The 20,673-nt window shown below is 35.6% G+C and overlaps 1 protein-coding gene across 8 annotated transcripts in view; it reads right to left on the bottom strand.

Moving 5' to 3' along the window:
* RIMS2 (regulating synaptic membrane exocytosis 2) overlaps positions 1-20,673 on the bottom strand; it is a 590,231-nt gene that overhangs the window by 307,225 nt on the left and 262,333 nt on the right. For all 8 annotated transcript variants that reach the window (XM_060115826.1, XM_060115828.1, XM_060115819.1 and 5 more), the window contains one exon: positions 7,032-7,957. In XM_060115826.1, coding sequence (XP_059971809.1) covers positions 7,032-7,957 — 926 coding nt within the window. The remainder of the gene's footprint in view (positions 1-7,031; positions 7,958-20,673) is intronic.

The raw sequence follows: 20,673 nt of genomic DNA, 5'->3' as shown, positions 1-20,673 counted from the left end.
GTTCGTGCCCTGGTCTGGGAGGATCCCATATGCCGCAGAGCGGCTGGGCCCGTGAGCCATGGCCGCTGGGCCTGCGCGTCCGGAGCCTGTGCTCCGCAACGGGAGAGGCCACAACAGTGAGAGGCCCGCATACCGCAAAAAAAAAAAAAAAAAAAAAAAAAGTTTTCTCAAGTAATGAATTGTCCTATTAGACTCCATTAAAATGTTAGTCTTGAGAAATTTCCTGAAAGGACTGTTACATGTTAAATGCTTATTTCCAGCTTGTAAAGATTCTGGAAGGCTATGTGATCTGGGTAAGGCATGCATATCAAAAGGAGATAGTTAATGAATGACTAGTTTAATTTTATTTGAATTTTAATGCAAATATAAAGATGAAGCATAAAGCATAAAAAAAGTCAGCACCCTAGAAAATTTGATGGTGTTGTGAGGAAAATGTTATGGGGAAATGAATGTTGTTATAAAGTAAATAAAGGGCTTTTTCACATTTTTTAGGCATTAAGCATGACCTACCTAATGCATAAGATTATATTCACAATATTTTTTGATTTGTACTCTGAGAGTGCATGGTGGATGATCACTAAAGATGGAATACAGTAAGACAACTTAGTTAACAGTTTCCTTTTTTCATTTTTATTACATAAACATTATAGCCATACTAATGAAATTCTACTTTAAAATTTTTTTTACAAACTGTTGCCCCCCAAACTTCTAATTTATCCTTATTTCTTTCTAGTTCTATATGCATATCTCATTTTAACATAGCAGATATAACTTTTAATTCAGCTTCTAAAATAAGTTTACATTATAGCCTGGATAATTTTCCTTGCTACCATAGCCTCCATAATTATCAAAACTTCAAATAGATTTTAGTGATATGGTAACTAATTTTTAACAACCTGTTTTGTAACATTTGCCTACTTCCATAGTGCAAATACTTTCACTTACGCCAATTTTGAACTACCAACAGTATGTCACTGAATGCAGAATTGGGAAGAGATGCACACAACTGGTTCTCACAAGTTGGTATCAACCAGCTCCAGCCCATTATTTTTGTACAGTTAAGTTTTCTCCAGTTTTGCACTATTATAACCCTTACAATGAATACTTTGGGCAGGCATAATTGGTTCTCTACCCAACAATTACTTCCTATCCCCTTAGAACTGTGAACTCTTAGCCAATCTTGATAATTCTAACTCCATTGCCAGTGATTAGTTAGGAACTGGCATGAGTAACAATTATGGCCCAAAAAACCCATGAAGAAGTATACAGAGGAGGCTTCTAGAAAAGTTTCTCTCAGTTTCAAAAGGGTATTTGAGTACAGGATGCTTAAAATTGTTATATCCCTCTTGTAAACACAAGGGGACAATACTCAGAACAAAATCTTAGTGGATGTTGTTGTATACCACCCGTATGAACCCCTCAGAACTGCACTCATTCCTCAAGCTGCCCCCAAGTGTTGCATGCTCAGTGCTCATAGATGAGTCCTTTACCAAAGAAGTTATACTCCCTCCCCAGGGGGCAGCCATATGGAGCCCTCCTGGCCCCTGCCTCAGTTAGGTCATCTCTGAAGATCTACACCAGCTTCAAACTCCTGTGGGATTGGTTGAGGTATCTGTTCACAATTTAACTTCCTCTTCAAAGTCTTTCCGCCCTTATTCCCTCACAGGTGTTGTTACTAATTTATCAAGTTCTAACAGTGGTAATTACAGCAGTCCCCAAACAGACAGATTTGGCATTTGGAAGAACTAATATTCCTTGGCCTGTGGGATTAAGGACTATCATAATGTGGACTTCCCTGGTGGCCCAGTGGTTAGGACTCCACACTTCCACTGCTGGGAGCACGGGTTCGATCCCTGGTCGGGGAACTAAGATCCTGCATGCCGCATGGTGCGGCCTAAAAAACAAACAAACAAAAACTATCGTAATGGGCCAACTGGAAACATCTGAAAATACCCTCCCCAACTGGTAAAGATTAAATAAAAAATAAGGATGCATCATCCTGCATCCTTATTTTTTACTTAACACAATACATCCCTGTTTTATTTCATTTTATATTTTATTGAAGTATAATTTACTTGCAATATTGTATTAGTGTCAGTTGTACAACATAGTGATTCAATATTTTTATATATTATAAAATGATCAACACAGTAAGCCTCATTACCATCTGTCACCATACAAAATTATTACAGTATTTTTTACTATATTCCACATAACACTCTATGAAGAAGAAAATTACGCAACTGAACCCTGCCTGAGTTCCAGACTCAAAAAATCATGATAAAGGAAGAACTTATGGCTCAGTGGCTTGAAGTGTCAACTAGTTCTCGGTACAAAAAAACAAGTAGAAGCCTGGATGAAACTGACAAAAACAACAATTGCATGGCTGTGGAAGTCAAACAAAGCCACATTAAAAAATTGAGAAAAATGCTAGAGTTTCAGAAAATAACAACAGAAGTCTGTTACCTTCTTACCTGGAGCTGCTCCCACAGCCCCCTTCTGGTATACATACATAAAGGATCAATAGTTTCAGCAGCACAAGCCTGGTTGGGAAAACCAGCAGCTTTGCTACTTGCCTTGGGGTGGGGTGAAAACCCATGGCTCTGTCAGCTAGAAGAAGCAAACCCAGTAGGAAACAAAGAGAGAACCAGCAGCTTAGCTAGCCTCAGATTGCAGTCGCACATACGGTGAATAGCAAACCAGCCAGAATTTGACAGGGAAGCCCTGGAAATGAGAGATCCACAGAAAGAAAAACTGATAAACTCTCCACACATATCATACTGACTAGGAAATTATACCATGTTCAGGGTAGATCCTGAGATATTCCGGTAGAAAGTAAAATCCAAGCAAGTGACTTGAAAACTGGCTGAACTCTGAATGTGTCCCCAACAGTATACACAGATTGATTAGCAGAGGGTGAAAGCCTTAAAAGCTGAGAATATTTGAGCACAATTTCTGTCCAAATCTCTAGCTGGCAATTAGACTATGCAGACACAGCAGCGACCCATAGGAAGGTAAGCCTCTTATCACCAGAAAAAACTGCAATGATGTATGCAAAGTACTGAGAGAGGGGGAAAAACTCTTTCAACCAAGAATTCTATATCCAAAGAAATTATTCTCCAAAAATAAAGGTGAAATTTTAAAACTTTCCCAGATTAAAGCAAAACAAAAATAGGCACATGTCTTTTATACCACAGGATCCAAGTACCTAGCTTAGTGGCTGGAACTGGCTCCTTAAATTTGCTGAATCAAATACATAAAAATATATAATTTATTGTCACTTATTATTTCTTTGAAAAAATACATAAAGTTTAAAATTAGAAACACATATTTCCTGTTTCCTCAGTAAAATTTGGAGACTTGCCCCCTCTACTATCTCAAGAATAGGATATGAAGCCCCAATTCTAGGTTAATCAAAACCTAGGTATCCTTAATAACAAAGCAAAGGGCAATGGTCCCATGGGAAATAAATTTTTTCTTTAAAAAATTCTCAACATGTATAGAGTAGGATATGCTGATATAAAGTGGCTTTTACAGTCATCTGTAAGAAAGAAATTTAAACTCGATTGAACTGCTGACTCTGAACATTGTGTGCACATTCATGCATGCACACACACACTTCTAAATATGTGTACTACTGTGTAAGATATAATCATATCTATTTTTTTAATTTTTGAATATTATTTTATTTATTTATTTATTTATTTATTTATTTATTTATTTATTTATTTATTTATTCTTTTTGCGGTATGCGGGCCTCTCACTGTTGTGGCCTCTCCCGTTGCGGAGCACAGGCTCCGGACGCGCAGGCCCAGCGGCCATGGCTCACGGGCCCAGCCGCTCCGCGGCATATGGGATCCTCCCGGATCGGGGCACGAACCCGTATCCCCTGCATCGGCAGGCGGACTCTCAACCACTGCGCCACCAGGGAGGCCCAATTTTATTTATTTTTTATACAGCAGGTTCTTATTAGTTATCCATTTTATACACATCAGTGTATACATGTCAATCCCAATCTCCCAATGCATCCCACCACCACTACCACCACCTCGCCACTTTCCCCCCTTGGTGTCCATACGTCTGTTCTCTACATCTGTGTCTCTATTTCTGCCCTGCAAACCGGTTCATCTGTACCATTTTTCTAGGTTCTACATATATAATCATATCTAAAATGCATTTGGTTTGAAGAGACTGAAATGTATTCCATTCATACTCATTTATTCTAAACCTAGAATTTTAGCACCCTTTTATTCTCTTTTAGTTTCCTTTTTTTGATGTCCTTCATCTTACATACAGTCTAACTTTTCTTATCATCTTGATCATTCATTAAAGTTCACAGTTTTCATGATCTTACTATTTTATTCAACAATCCATTCCACGAATTAAGGTAATTATATATTTCAAGATTTGGACAAAAGTATCAGGAGCATCTTAGATCCCTATGAAATGAAACATTCACTTATATTTCATTAGATCCTCTGTTGAAAGAGTTAACAACATTCTTGCACTCTAGGATTCCATGCTTATTTTGTCAGGCTGACTTTATTTGCTCCTGAAAGAGATCTTTACCAACCTAAACCCTACAAAAAGAGGCAGATAAGCAGTACCAGGGAGAATGGGGTTAAGGATGGCAATAATTTGAGCTGCCCTTTTGCTTTGAAACACATCTCCCCATATCTCCCCCAAGTAATTCCTCAAGAAGCCCTTCTCATGGATACATCCTAGAAAGGAAAACAGACAGACAGCTCCAAGTTCAAGCTAACAAAAACAAAAGTCCATCCTACGTACAATTTTCTTGGATGAGTCAGCTAGCATAAATGCAGTCAAATTTTCAGCACAGTTCTTACTCCTGTTCCACAAAGCTGCAATTCTAGGGTGATAGGAAATGCTTTCATAGTTCATGTTTCATACTCTGGTACTATAATTATTGATATTTAATATATTTTAGTTGAATGATATAAAGAATGAATGAATGAATGAATGAATCCACTGTATACTTCTCAAAATACTGAAATAGACCCAACTTTTTTGCTATTTCAATGCTTTTATAAGTCAAATAAAATTGGTTTGTAAAACATTTGTAACACCATTAGGGTATTAATTGCCTCTTATCAATTAATAGCAATATGTCCTTCACAAAGCTTTGTATTTTTCTATCCATTGAACCAATTTCATCATTAAAATTTTAAGGCTATTCTAAATAGCAATATCTAGGCATCATCTACTATATTCTAGTTCAATTTAACAGAGACTTCAACGTAAGTTAAAGGTTAACGTTTCCTATTTACCAAACTAACTTCAACAACTAATCTATAATTTAACTCTCCTTTTAATTTTTCATCCAGCTAGCTAAACACCCTCTCAAATATCCCACAAACTGAAATCTGGAAGATTTTTCCCTTGATATATACTAGATATGTTTCTTGGATATTAAGTTATCCATTAAAAACAATCCTTTTTCTCTAGGTAAATGCTTAACATAGTGTTTTATCCATAATTAACAAGGAAATATTTTGGCAACTAGAAGGAATTACTATCTTAAACATTTTACATGTTGCAATTTATCAAGAAACAGAAAACTCTCCTCTATTCCCATTTGTAAATCTACCTTCTGGCTATGCACTTACAAATTAACTTTGAGTTAGTTTAGCTTCTTAATCTTCTTAGATATCTATCAGGTGTATTGTGGCGTTCACCAAAATAAATTACAGAAAGATTAAAAAGTTCAAGTTAAAAAAAATAAATAATAAAAACATGAGAAAGTATACAGTTAAATATTCAACTGATTTGGGGATGAATAAAGAGTTTCTAGGGTTAAAAGGAATGGGAAAGAATCACCAAATATGCAAAGACTTAGCTATACTAAATTCAGTATTTCCAAATGACCAAAGAAAATTAGTAGCTAAACATCAAAATGGGAAATACATTTGGAACAGATGACAGTTAAATGGGTTAAATTCTAACCATAAAAAAAATCTTATAAACCAATAAGAGCAAAACTAATTAATACCCAACAGGACCATGGGCAGAAGAAATAAAAGCAATGAACAAGACAATTCATTGAAGAATATATCAAACACCAATAAACATACAAAACATTCATCTTCACAATCAAATTCAAATACAAATGACAGATGCTATTTTTTGTGGTCTATTCAAATGGCAAAAATTTGGTGTATCAAGAATGAAAACTCAAGCACGTCTGACAGGAGAATGGAGTGTTATAATCTTTCTAGAGAGCAGGTTGGTAATCTGAATTAAAAGCTTAAAAGAATCAAAGCACAAATATGTATTTGTGAAATACTCAGAAAACAGGCAAAAAATTATGTATAAAGATAGCCATTATAATATTATTTCTACCAGCCACTGGAAGCAACTGCAATGACCCCAGATAGATGAATAGTTTGTGGTACAGCCTTATGACAGAACATCAGTGCAGCCATTTAAAACATTTCTGAAGAACATCTAAAGGCTTGGAGAAAAGTTAATGGTATGATATCAACTGAAAAAAATCAGAATACAAAATTATATAGTATGATACCAATTTTGTAGATATGTAAAATACACATGCATCGGAAAAAGGGAAGAAAATACAACAAAATGTTAGCAATAGCTATATATGGGGGAAAGGATTGTGGATAGCTTGTATTTCATTCTTTACACTGAGCAATTTTTCAGATGTTCTATAGTAAACATATTGTTCCTTTTAAAAGGAAACACACAAAAAATGTTATTTTTACAACTATAGTTAATAGGTATTTTTAAATATGCCATCAAGTGATGTAAGAACATTTTCAGAAACAAAGCAAAAATCAATTCTTAAAAATGTCAATAGACTTTTCTACTACATGAATTACCGAAGATATTCACTTTTTATAACTTAAAATTTTCTTCACATAACCAGCATCATTAAAGAACTTAAAAGTAAAAGTAGAAATGTCTAACAAATGTCTACTCAGAAATACAACCTAAAAAGAAAACCCTTATCTAATCAATTACAGGAAAATGTGTGATTAGTATATAGTGCTTACCTTTTTCACTTACACTCTCACTTTCAATCTCAACATCATCGCAACTTGTATATTCGGGTGTAGAAGCTAATTCCTCCTCTGAACTGCTCAATGAAACCTGGCGCATTTTACCTCCTTTCTTTGATTTATGAGGCTTTGGTGGTGGAGGTCTCACTGACTCTGACTGGTCAGAACTGAGAGAATCGTTCCTTAACATTGTTTCCATTTTTTCACGTTTTGTTTTCCTTACAGCAGAGCTAGGATCTAAGTGCTGTTGTCTCCTTAGCGAGTCAGTACGCCTCATGTCTGGTCTATCAATGGGTAATGGACTCCTCCGGGGGGTAGGAGGACTATGGTTTGTGGTCCTTTGTGGATAAGAACTTGGTCCCTGAGCCTCTCGAGTTCTTTCCATTGAATAAGATCGCTGATTTTCCATGGCAGCTCTACGTTCAGATACAGATCTTTGCCTTGATGGTCGTTCCATCCTTAGCATAGAAATCCTGGAGTCTTCCAGTTCAGCATTTGCTAAAGAAACATCACTGTGCCTTCTCTCATGCCTGGCTCGTGACACTTCAGCATGGATACGCATTTGTTCTTCATAGGGCTGTGGCTTTACTGGATAACGGGCCAAATTCGGATCACTTCGATAGCGTGCCTGGTATTCTTCCTCTCTCCTTTGTCTTTCATATTCATCTCTGCTCTCCGCATCCTCATCATCTACAATATATTCTTTGGAATGTCTATGATTTCTCCTGTTGGAGTCCCTATAATTTATATGATCAGACTCTTCATAAAACTGAGGTTCACGTTGAGACCTCCTATCGGCATAATCTGATGGAGATCTAGGCATCGCGCTGTCCGAAGTAGCATACTGTGAATATTCTTCTCTTTCTTCCCTTTGGTCGTATCTTCTATTCTGATCTCTGGACACTGATGGACTTCGTTTCCTAAGTAACCAAAGAAAAAGAATGAGGAAAAGAGCAGAATTTAGGCAATTTCACATTTTACTGATTCACTGGCAGGTTGATGGATAAATTCAAATACTTCTTTTGCTCCTTTTTTTTTAAATTTCATTTTAAAATCAGACCAAAACAAAAGTTTTACTAATATTCATTTTATTCAGTTCAAATAGGAAATTTAAAAGGTACTTTTAACATGCTTTTTAAATGACTGGCACGCCCATATGGAATATACATTGGCCCTGAAATTAGATAATCAAAATCATACTTTACTGCAGCAAAAGAACTTTTATTCTAATTTCTTTGCTTGGCTCAATACACTGAAGCTATCTCCCAACTGTTATTCAGAAGCTTAGAAAAATTCCACCTTCCTTTCTCTCTATTCCTGACACCTTGATTTCATAGTCACTTGAAAACGTGATGAAGCCAAACTGATACAGCTCAAGAGTTGAATGCTTTCAACTGAAACTAAGGGCTGGCTCTTAAAAATCGTTTTTCATTCAACATCTACCTAGATCACTCCTAGTATCGGTTCATCTAAATCTTCATCTTATCATTATATCTCCAATCCTTTACTGCTCTATCTTGAGATAATCAATTTAAATAAATACCAACTATAATGATTTGTTCATTTAAAAAAGAAGTCAGAAAGATCTGCTATTTTTATTCCATCTTCATTAAATTAAGGCCAGCTCCATGACACTTCTCTGTCTTCAAAGCTGACTCCTAATACGTCCTTACAGACTCAAAAGAAGAGAGTGTTTGTTAAGTTTTCAACCTGCCCCTCTAACACCAGTACAATCTGGTAGAACTTGCGATCACAAATCATACTCTTTGTCAACAAAATATTCACGCTGTCCTCTTCTCTGGCACAAACTCAGATAATAGCAATCACTAGCCATGAGAAGCAATGGAACTGGAATCCTGAAGATGACAGAAAAGGTTTAGAATAACTGTTACAGAGATTTTGCCAGGACACATGAAATAGTGGGGTCAGTTGAGGTTAAAGATGACCAAGATTAGATAGCTCAGTTGAGAATTTCTTAGACAATATTTTCTTGATTCCAAAAGAAAGAGCAGAGAAAGGATCCACATGGAGTGACCCAACCCAGCAGCAGCAGCATTCTCCTCTCAATCCTCTTTTGTATTACCTAGTCCCTTTCCCCCATATCTGGAATTCAGTCTGCTAATGCATCAGTTAGGGTTCCTTAACAGAAACAAAAGTCACTCTAGGTTTTCCAGGGAGTCGGGGTTTCAATATAGAAATCAAAACCACACAACTGTTGAACCTGCTAAGGAATGAACGTCAGAGAAGATAATGCTGTTCTTAGCCTGGAGAACCAAAGACAGGGTTCTCAAAATGGTCATTAGGAAACTGCTGTGAATTCAAAAAGTCTTGAGGAATTTGCCACCAATTACCTCAGCTGCCTACAGCATTAGGGTGATCAATTAAAAGGAGTTTCATCTAGGAGCCACTAAGACTTTCACATCTGCCTATCTGCCTGCCAACAACTCCCCTTGACAATCATGGTTTCTATAGCTCTTCTACCTTTCAAACTTCACACATGTGCATTGCTAGGGTTGACTCTAACCTAGAGCCATAAAGGGAAAAGTATTGCAGTAAATGAAGGAGCTGGCCTGTTCCCTTAAATGTTTTATGATTAAGCAAGTGTATGCGCTTTATTTTTTACATTTACATATAAAACATTTAGGACTTAATTACAAATCTTTTAGGTTCCAATTGTTACATAACACCATAGATTCCTACAGCTTAAAATATACAATCAAAACACAACACTCAAAATAAATTATACAGTATTAATCTACATAATATCCTATTTATGTGTCTGTTATGCATAATTCATTTTACTTTTTGTCATTATTTTTATACATATGAATAAAGAAAAAATACTCTAGTATGGTAGCAATGTATCATGAAAAGAACACTAGAGTTAAGGGATCTGGGTTTCTTAGTCCTAGTTCTGCTATTAACCAGTTACTTGAACCTATAAAGCCATTTAATCTTTGAGAGTCTGTGCTTTAAAGTGAGAGACATAGATTATACACATTAATTCAAATATTACTTTAACAGATATGTATTAGGTAAGAACTAAATGCCACACACTATAATATAGATTAGGAATACAGGAATGATTAAGAGATGACCCTTACAAGAAGCTGAATGATTCTAAAGCCCTCTTTCATTTCTTAGAGATTATGATCTTATAATATTGATACCACAACTCCATCAAGTTAATATGCCTAAATGAAAGCTTAAAGCATTGCAAAAAATAATAAGGATGCTCTTATCAAGATGTAATTAACTGACTAGTGCCAATTTTCAATATACTCACATCTCATTAACTAGCTAATTAGTACTAACTATACTAAAAATATATATACTAACTGAGATAAGTGAGAATTTCTCTAGGGAACTCTAAAGAATAAGCAATTAAATTAGTTCCTTCTCAAACTGACCATCTAACATCCATTAGATTAGATGTAGAATTTATGTTAGGAATTCAAATTCATTTCAGTATGTTTAAAATAATATAACAAGTTTTTCCAATCTAAGTTAATAAATATATTTTCTCTAAAAATGTGTTATTCATAAATCTAATTTAATATAAAGAAATTGATACTGTTTCAAGAGTAAGGCTAGTGTTTCTCAGATTTATATGGTACATAAGAAAAGAATTTTTAAAATTTCATTTAGCGATTGCTTAATTAAATAAATTTTAATTTCCTTAAAATTCAGTGTGGACTGAATAGGAAACTTTATAGCTATATATAAGCATATGAATTTTGGAAACATAAGTAAAATGTGATTTGCTAAATGAAAGCAGTTTTACTTCATGACAATAGGCCAGTAAGAGCAGCTCATCAGCTAGAGCTCACTTTTGTGCCTTTGTGTTTCCCCAGCATATTACTACTCATCCTACAGACAATTACCTAACTAGTGTTCTGTACTGTCCACTAGACTTCAAATTTTGAACCAGAAAGGGCTATGTCTAACACACCTTTGTACCTCCAGTATTTATTCAGTCACTCAATGAATATTTTATTAGTGCTTACTATGGGCCAGGTATGATTCTGGTTGCTGGAAATGCAACAGAGAAAAGACACATAAGGTCTCAGCCCTCAAGAAGTTCTTTCTAGTAGGGAAGACAGACAGTAAGCATATAAACAAATTAAGGTAATTTCATACAGTAATAAGTCCTATAGAAGAAAACTGAAACAGGGTAAAATTACAAAAAGTGACTGAGTGAAGCTACTTTCAATAAGGAAATTCTTTCTAAAAAAGTACATTTGAACTGAGACCTGAAGAGCATAGTTACATGATATGTAGCCCATTTATGTAAAACATACAGCTTTGCTGGAGATGTTTTGGGTATTCTCATTAAGTTGCTATTCTTTTCTTTTCTTTCCCTTATTATTATTTTACTCAAAGCTGTTTTATAAAATATAAATTTACTGAATTCTTAATTGTTATTTTATTGAATCTAGGATTTTCCAGGGTAGTTCATCTCTAGAACCCATCTAAAAGCAGTCCATAAGCCTTTTTCACATGCTCCTCCCTTTCAAAAGATTTCATGCTCCCAAATGAGTAAACTGTAATTTACCATATTTGGTAAATACTTCATTATATTTTATCTCAGTTGAAAGTCAAAAGAAAAACAAGCAGACCAAATCAGAATGAATGGACACTGGTTTTACAATATTATCAAAAATACTTACATGCCTAAGATTGTTAATACAAATTAATCTCTAAAATGTGGAACTTAAACCCATACAAGAAAGTGAAGTAAAAAATTTCAGAAAATGTTCAGGGAAAAAATGGATATTTTGAAGGACGGTCAACTTAATGATGGCCTTCTTCCTCACTGCACTTCTTCCCTAGGTAATCTTACCCATTTCTATCCAGAAATGTCTATAATACTCCTCAAATGTTAAGTTTCAAGAGAACAGGCAACCCGGGTCTAAGGAGGATGGCAGATAGTAGGTGCTCAATCTTCTGAATTAAAGAACCGATTGATTAATTCTCCCTTAGATTATCTCTACTTTTCATGGCTTGCTCTCTTCTTCTGTATTCAAACCCACTGATGTGCTAAAATAGTCTAGATCTTCTCTTTCCCCTACTACTCCCATGGCAGTAATAGGGCCTTAAGTGCAATGAAGAAACTACTTTCATTAGTAGTGTAATTTAGCTCTATTGTATGTTAATTTGGCTTTTGTTGAACTTCAGACTATTATTTATAAAATGACTTCTTTGGCAAAAATGTATTTTGAGTGTCAATCCCTTTAGAGCTAAACATTTAGAAAAAAATCTCTTTGTAAATTAGGGATTTCTAGTAATACATTTAACATCATGCTGGGTATGGACAGAAATGGGGAGAAAAAAAGCAACAACACTTCATCCCTGAGGAATTAACATAAATTTTTGAAAGTAGGGTAAAAGTGAATATAGTGAACCTTTATAACACAGGAAATATATATTCCATTGTCTTGATAAATAAAAATATTTATTCATTATACAGTTCAATTCTAAAAGAAATTCTATTATTAATTAGACCTTAACAAGCTATTTAAGTGCTTTTTAAAGATCATACCTTAGGAAAACTGAATCCAATATTAAATCCAGCAATCACTTTGTTCTAGAGATTATATAATTTGCCTGAAGCATGTGAATCAGACTGTAGATGCTGATTTGTACTGGATTTAAGTAAAAATAGAACACTGGTCATGATTTCCGAAATTGGGATGACTATTGTCACTGTTCCTTAACATAATTTCTGAAATTGGGATGACTATTGTCACTGTTACTTAACTCTATGCTTTCAGGTAGAATACCTGATAGTATATTTATTAAGGTCATGTTAGAAGCAAGGCAAGATTTTATTCTAAGAATACTCTTACCAAACAATGATGAATGTGCTATCAGTTATTCCAAAATATTCAAATACTCATCAAAACAATTTTTACCAGGCATATCATTAATTATTTCATATATACTTTCTTAAACTTAAAATTGCTATATATCTTAGGCACTATATTGTTTCAGAAATTGAAGAAAATCCATGAAAATATAAGTACTATATCTCTAACCTTTATTTTCCCTACTGGCCTTTATAAGCAGGCCCCAGCATTTATTATTATCAAATGAAAAACATTTAATAGGAAAAAGAATATAAAGATAATCTGTACACTTCTCTGATCATAAAGCATTTAGCAGTATTTAACCCACAAATTTTAATTCAGAAGAACATAGCAATTCATCTAAGATGTTATATTTCACTTAATCCTTCAAAGACCCTTAGAAATTAAAAGGCAGAATCCATAATTATGACTTTTTTAGAATAAAATGTATTTGTGACATTATGTAGTGCCTTAATTTTCACTCCTATTCATCAATCAATCTCTAGTTCTAATATATAACAGTATCAGTATTATATTCACTTTGTATTTACCTAATATCTGTTCATCTTACTTCTCTTTATTAAAACCTAGGTTGCTACAATTATTTTCTCTTTCACCATATTATAGTGGTCTTAACTGGAACTAGTTTATAGAAAAATCACATAAAGAAATGTCCTAGGGGCTTCCCTGGTGGCGCAGTGGTTGAGGGTCCGCCTGCCGATACAGGGGACACGGGTTCGTGCCCCGGTCCGGGAGGATCCCACATGCCACGGAGCAGCTGGGTCCGTGAGCCATGGCCACTGAGCCTGCGCATCCGGACCCTGTGCTCTGCAACGGGAGAGGCCACAACAGTGAGAGGCCCGCGTACCACAAAAAAAAAAAAAAAGAAAAAAAGAAATGTCCTAAATATATATATATATATATATATATATATATATATATATATATATTTTTTTTTTTTTTTTTTTTTTTTTTTTTTTTTTTTACTTTTGGCTGCATTGGGTCTTCGTGGCTGTCCGCGGGCTTTCTTTAGTTGCAGTGAGCAGGCTTCTCACTGCAGTGGCTTCTCTTCTTGCAGAGCACAGGCTCCAGTAGTTGTGGCTCGCTGGCTCTAGAGCGCAGGCTCAGTAGTTGTGGCGCACGGGCTTAGTGGCTCTGTGGCATGTGGGATCTTCCCCGACCAGGGCTCGAACCCATGTCCCCTGCGTTGGCAAGCAGATTCTTAACCACTGCCCCACCAGGGAAGCCCCTAAACCTACTTTAATCAGTAGCATTTCTTGTTCACTGCTTATACGTTTTTTGTCATCTGGACTAATTATTCAATCTATTTCTAAATATTCTAGCTGTATATTCACACCCACTCCATTATAAATGTCTGATTAGGCATAATAGGTTGAGCAAGAAACTCTACCAATTAGTCTCTTTAAAATTCCATGTCTAAAAATCATATTGACTGATAGAGAAACTCCAAATAAAAAGATTCTTTCCCAATTAAAGCCACTTTTGACAATTTCCCAAAGGCAGTCTCAATTTATATACTGTATACTAATTCATGATGTTTTTAATATTAGTTTCTATTTTAATATTTACAACGTTTAACATCCTATGTGGTTTGTGTTATTATACTACCTAGAATTCTGACCATATATACTATAAAATAATCATCAAGTTTCTGAAAATATAATCCAGTAAACATTTGAAAACACTTACAAGGACAGCGAAAGGTTACGTGGAAACTTAAGTTTTAATATTCATATATTTTTAACTCTTAAGACTTAAGCAATTTTTAAGAATCATAATGACATTGAGAGAAGAGTGAAGAATTGGAAGATTAAGAATTTCTGTAAATTCAAATCTATGTTATTACAATTAAGCATTACCTATATGAAAATCTCTTACTCATAATGTTTAATTAGTAGAGATTATTAAATAATTGTCATTTTATATATAAAAGAATAGAGATGACATTTGAAGAGTCAATAATTTGAAAAAACCTCCAACTTTTTAAAAGCTTAATAAGGCATGATTTTGCTAAATAAATTGAAAGACTTCATTAATTCAATTACACAATGCTAGCCATACAGTTTAAACATAATATTGCAATCAAATTCTGAAATTTGAAGCTATTAAGACACATTAAATCAAGGATTTAACAGAAGCATACAATCCTGTAAAACATAAAATATGTAGGTTCTATTCCTATAATTCCTACAAAAAGGAATTTTTACAAATCAAACAATTTATATTCATCATAAAACATAATAAAAACAATCTTTTTTTACATTTCACAGTATTCAACACATTTTTATATTTTTACCTTTCGCTCAACCAATGCACATCTGTCGAGCATGAAGCATCATGTTGACAAAAATACATCGGCACTATGCCGGGCAATGCTTTCATTTAATCCTTCTAGCTCTAGCAAAATCATAGGAGCCATCCTTAATCAGATGATTTGAAAGTCTCTACTTGCTCACAGTCATTTTATTTCAAAACTCAATTACCAAAAAAGTTACACATAAAACAAAACTCATTCACGGATGGAGTCATAAAATCCTCTAGTGATGGGACTGTTAAGAAAAAGGTTATTCCTTAATGCCATTACTATGTGGCTGTATATAGCTCAGGTCAAGTAAGAATGTACCCTGTAAGAAGGATTATGGTACTTAGCTGATTAGAGCCTCACAATACTGAACACCAGATGCATCCTACATCCAAGGCATTTCTGGGCACTATACTTAAAACGGACAGATTCAAAAATTGTAAACCACATTCTCCTATATGAATTACAGAATTTCTAAAATAACAGGATTTGTTGTGTTTGCTATTGATGTCTACCACACTGCTTTCACTATAAAATGAAGAGTGATAGTAAAAGATGGTGATGGTTTAACAGGTCTACTCTATCATTTCTTTTCAATTATTCAGTAAGAAGTTTCTTAATCTTTACTAAAAAGAGAATGCTCCCCTAAAGGCGTAACGAAACAGGAAGTAGCAGTTTCTGTAAAAATTTAATTAAAAATGTGTTCCGTAAGCTAAGAATTTGGTTAGACACTGAGTTTCAATCAAGCTTTGCTCACTTTTGCTCTATTCAGTCATTCAAAAAACTAAAAAATAGAAAAAAAAATAACACCATGGATTCCTTTCTACCAAAAGCCAATTACCTAGATGTTAATGTTATACTTCTGAGAATTATGTTTAAGTGATTCCAAATAAACTTATATATAACTGAGGAAAAGTCAGTGTTTGAAGAGTAGGGAGAGATGCGAAAGTAGTGTGCTGTGTTTTGGTCTCCCAAATTTCAAGTTTAAATGAGGGTTTAGGAATATGTTGTAGCACCATTCAACTACTTATGCAGTATTCATCTACAGAATTCTCTCCGAATTCCCTCCTAAAATGTAGACCTTGGAGACATTGGACACAAGGGGCGGGCGGGGGGAGGCAGGGCATGGGGAACAGGGACAGATAAAGCCATTTTTACCCTCTGAGATTCCTAATACAGACTTGTAGACTATTCAAACAGAAATGCAATAAAAATTAGAAATGCAAGTTAATTCATTTTTACAAAAATATTAACCAATAATAAAATTCAACCACTTAGACCCCACAGTTCATTTCAAACTGAAAAAAAAAAAAAATCCACATAGTATTTTGATTCTTCCAAGTTGGTAAGTCCAGAAGATTTCAGAAACAACATTACAGGTGATGCTATGATAGCAAACTGTCTTCTTTAATTTTCCTTCCATTCACTTTTACCCCTTCAGTGAGCTCTTGGCAATGTGTTCCCAACGGTAATGCACGCTCTGCGACCCTTCCTCTCCTCTCCCATTAACCTCGTTTCTAGCTCCTCTTATTTGTCCACCTCAGACTGTCATTCGTATCATTTCTAGCACCACTGCTGCTTTCTCTTTACTCTCCACAGATTGTTCTGTGTCTCCAATTTCTTCTCCCCCACCCTTTGAGAGTTATTGGGTTGGCCAAAAACTTCGGGTTTTTCATAACATCGTATGGAAAAACCCAAACGAACTTTTTGGCCAACCCAATATCTTGTCCTTTTTCAAACTCTTTACTTTTACTTTTTTTTTTTTGTTCAGTTATTCCCTAGATAAGTACTTCTTATGCATTCAAATTTATGAAGGTCCAATTTGGGGTTTAAAAAGTTTTCATGAAAATATTACAATTTTAGTATCCATTGACCACTTCAGAAATACAAATTAACAAAAAGATTCTGTGAATCAGATACAAGCTTAAATTAATTTTATTTTATTTGTGACAATATTTTCAACTTATATTTGAAAGATGAAGACCTAGTACATGCAAATCTCTAGAAAATGGTGCACAAATGATGCTCCCTTATAGTAACACATTGGGCCACTCCCCTTTCCCCACTATCCCTCCCAAAATTGCCATGTCAAAAAGAGACACAAAGACTAGGAACCATTCTATACTAGAAGGTGATCTGAACCTGTAGTAATTTTATTTCCCTTCTTTAAGGTGCTCTATCGAAGTCTATGGCAGCCTTAGAAACAATCCTACAATAAAGATTCACTAGAATCAATACAAAGAAGTACAATGAGCAACATAGAAGAAATAAAAGAGGGAAAAAAGAATAAATAAGTTTATCTAAACTTCCATAAGCATCAGAGAAAGGCCCTAGAAAGAGTTATTTTGTTCTATTTTCCACTGAAAACTTTATATTCTTTTAATATTACTGCCCCTCTACTGAACTTCAATTATTGGTTTCGTACACTTGTTCCATTCTCTCCTCCTATTTCTATTTGCTCCAAAGAGGCAACAGATTTTTGGTTAGGGCCTGCAATTATAGTTATTCAGAGAAGAGAAATATTTTCCTGTAAAATGAAACAAACATATCTTGAAGTGTATATCGAATTTAAAAAGAGATGCTGTTTATCTGCAAATCAATCATGCATATAATTAATTTTCATCTTAAGGGTTTATTTCCTTATTGAGAAAAAGAATCATACAGTGTTTTAAAATATAGAAAATACAGGTAAGTGGTTTTAAGGAGAAGTGGCATTTTCTGTCTCAATTAATGATTATTCTTTCCTTCTAGTTATTCATCCAATCCATGAGGAAATTCTGCTGGGTCTACCTTCAGAATGTATCCAGAACCCAAACACTTCTCACCAACTCCACCAGTACAAGCTTGATTTAACCAGTATTTCTGGTGTGAATTATTGAAAAACTTCCTAACTGGTCTCCCTGCTTCTATTCTATCCCCCTTCAGATCAGTCTCAACACAGCAGCAATAATGTACGTCAGACCATATCATTAACATGCTTGAAACACTTCAGCAACTCCCCATTTTGCTTACAAGGCCTATAGGATCCGGCACCCATTGCTCCCTGTACTCTTCCTCAGCTGCTCACTCAGATCCAGCCACGCTGGCTTCCCTGCATGTTTTCACTTAAGACCATTGCTCTAGCAGCTCCCTCTGCCTGGAATGCTGTTCCTACAGAGTCGGCTAGTCAGTAGAGAGCTTCTTCAATTCTTCCCTCATATCTCACTTTCTCAAAGTGAAACGTGGTCTCAAGGAGGCCTACCCTGGCCACCCTACTGAATACTTCAATCTCTGCCTCCACTGCCACCCTCCAAATCCCAGTCCCATTAACCTGTTTTTTTTTTTTTTTTTTTTTTTTTTTTTTTTTTTTTTTTTTTCGGTATGCGGGCCTCTCACTGTTGTGGCCTCCCCCGTCGCGGAGCACAGGCTCCGGACGCGCAGGCTCCGGACGCGCAGGCTCAGCGGCCATGGCTCACGGGCCCAGCCGCTCCGCGGCATATGGGATCCTCCCAGACCGGGGCACGAACCCGTATCCCCTGCATCGGCAGGCGGACTCTCAACCACTTGCGCCACCAGGGAGGCCCCCATTAACCTGTTTTACTTTTTAATCTTTTTCATAACATTTATCACCTTCTAATTATGATACATTTTTTATCCTACTTTTTATTCCCTGGTTTTTTTTGAAATTTTGAATTTTATTTTACTTGTATTTTTTTTTTTTTTTTTTTTTTTTTTGCGGTATGCGGGCCTCTCACTGTTGTGGCCTCTCCCGTTGCGGAGCACAGGCTCCGGACGCACAGGCCCAGCGGCCATGGCTCACGGGCCCAGCCGCTCCGCGGCATATGGGATCCTCCCAGACCGGGGCACGAACCCGTATCCCCTGCATCGGCAGGCGGACTCTCAACCACTGCGCCACCAGGGAGGCCCTACTTGTATTTTTATACACCAGGTTCTTATTAGTTATACACTTTATACATCTTAGTGTATACATGTCAATCCCAATCTCCTAATTCATCACACCACCACCACACCCCTACCACTTTTCCCCTTTGGTGTCCATACATTTGTTCTCTACATCTGTGTCTCTATTGCTGCCCTGCAAACTGGTTCATCTGTTCCATTTTTCTAGGTTCCACATATATGTGTTAATATACGATATTTGTTTTTCTCTTTCACTTACTTCACTCTGTATGACAGTCTCTAGATCCATCCACCTCAATACAAATAACTCAATTTCATTCCTTTTTTATGGCTGAGTAATATTCCACTGTATATATGTACCACATCTTCTTTATCCATTCGTCTGTTGATGGGCATTTAGGTTGCTTCCATGACCTGGCTATTGTAAACAGTGCTGCAATGAACATTGGGGTAAATGTAACTTTTTGAATTATGGTTTTCTCTGGGTATATGATCAGAAATGGGATTGCTGGGTCATATGATAATTCTATTTTTAGTTTTCTAAGGAATCTCCATACTGTTCTCCATAATGGCTGTATCAGTTTACATTCCCACCAACAGTGCAGAAGGGTTCCCTTTTCTCCACACCCTCTCCAGCATTTGTTGTTTGTAGATTTTCTGATGATGCCCACTCTAACTGGTGTGACGTGATACCTCATTGTAGTCTTGATTTGCATTTCTCTAATAATTAGTGATGTTGAGCAGCTTTTCATGTGCTTCTTGGTCACCTGTATGTCTTCTTTGGAGAAATGTCTATTTAGGTCATCTACCCATTTTTGGATTGGGTTGTTTGTTTCTTTACTATTGAGCTGCATGAGCTGTTTATAAATTTTGGAGATTAATCCTTTGTCCGTTGATTCATTTGCAAATATTTTCTCCCATTCTGAGAGTTGTCTTTTCGTCTTGTTTGTAGTTTCCTTTGCTTGGCAAAAGCTTTTAAGTTTCATTAGGTCCCATTTGTTTATTTTTGTTTTTATTTCTATTACTCTAGGAGGTGGATCAAAAAGATCTTGCTGTGATTTACATCAAAGAGTGTTCTCCCTATGCTTTCCTCTAAGAGTTTTATAGTCTCCAGTCTTACATTTAGGTCTCTAATCCATTTTGAGTTTCTTTTTGTGTATGGTGTTAGGGAGCTTTCTAATTTCATTCTTTTACATGTAGCTGTCCAGTTTTCCCAGCAGCACTTATTGAAGAGACTGTCTTTTCTCCATTGTATATCCTTGCCTCCTTTGTCATAGATAAGTTGACCATAGGTGAGTGGGTTTATCTCTGGGCTTTCTATCCTGTTCCATTGATCTACATTTCTGTTTTTGTGCCACTATCATATTGTGTTGATTACTGTAGCTTTGTAGTATAGTCTGAAGTCAGGAAGTCTGATTCCTCCAGCTCCATTTTTTCCCTCAAGACTGCTTTAGCTATTCGGGGTCTTTTGTGTCTCCATACAGATTTTAAGATTTTGTTCCAGTTCTGTGAAAAATGCCATTGGTAGTTTGATAGGGATTGCATTGAATCTGTAGATTGCTTT

The sequence above is a fragment of the Mesoplodon densirostris genome, chromosome 13 (genome assembly GCF_025265405.1).
Source record: "Mesoplodon densirostris isolate mMesDen1 chromosome 13, mMesDen1 primary haplotype, whole genome shotgun sequence".
In the NCBI taxonomy this organism is placed as follows: Eukaryota; Metazoa; Chordata; class Mammalia; order Artiodactyla; family Ziphiidae; genus Mesoplodon; species Mesoplodon densirostris.
The sequence above is the reverse complement of the archived record's forward strand: the minus strand, read 5'-3'. Positions and strand labels throughout refer to the sequence as shown.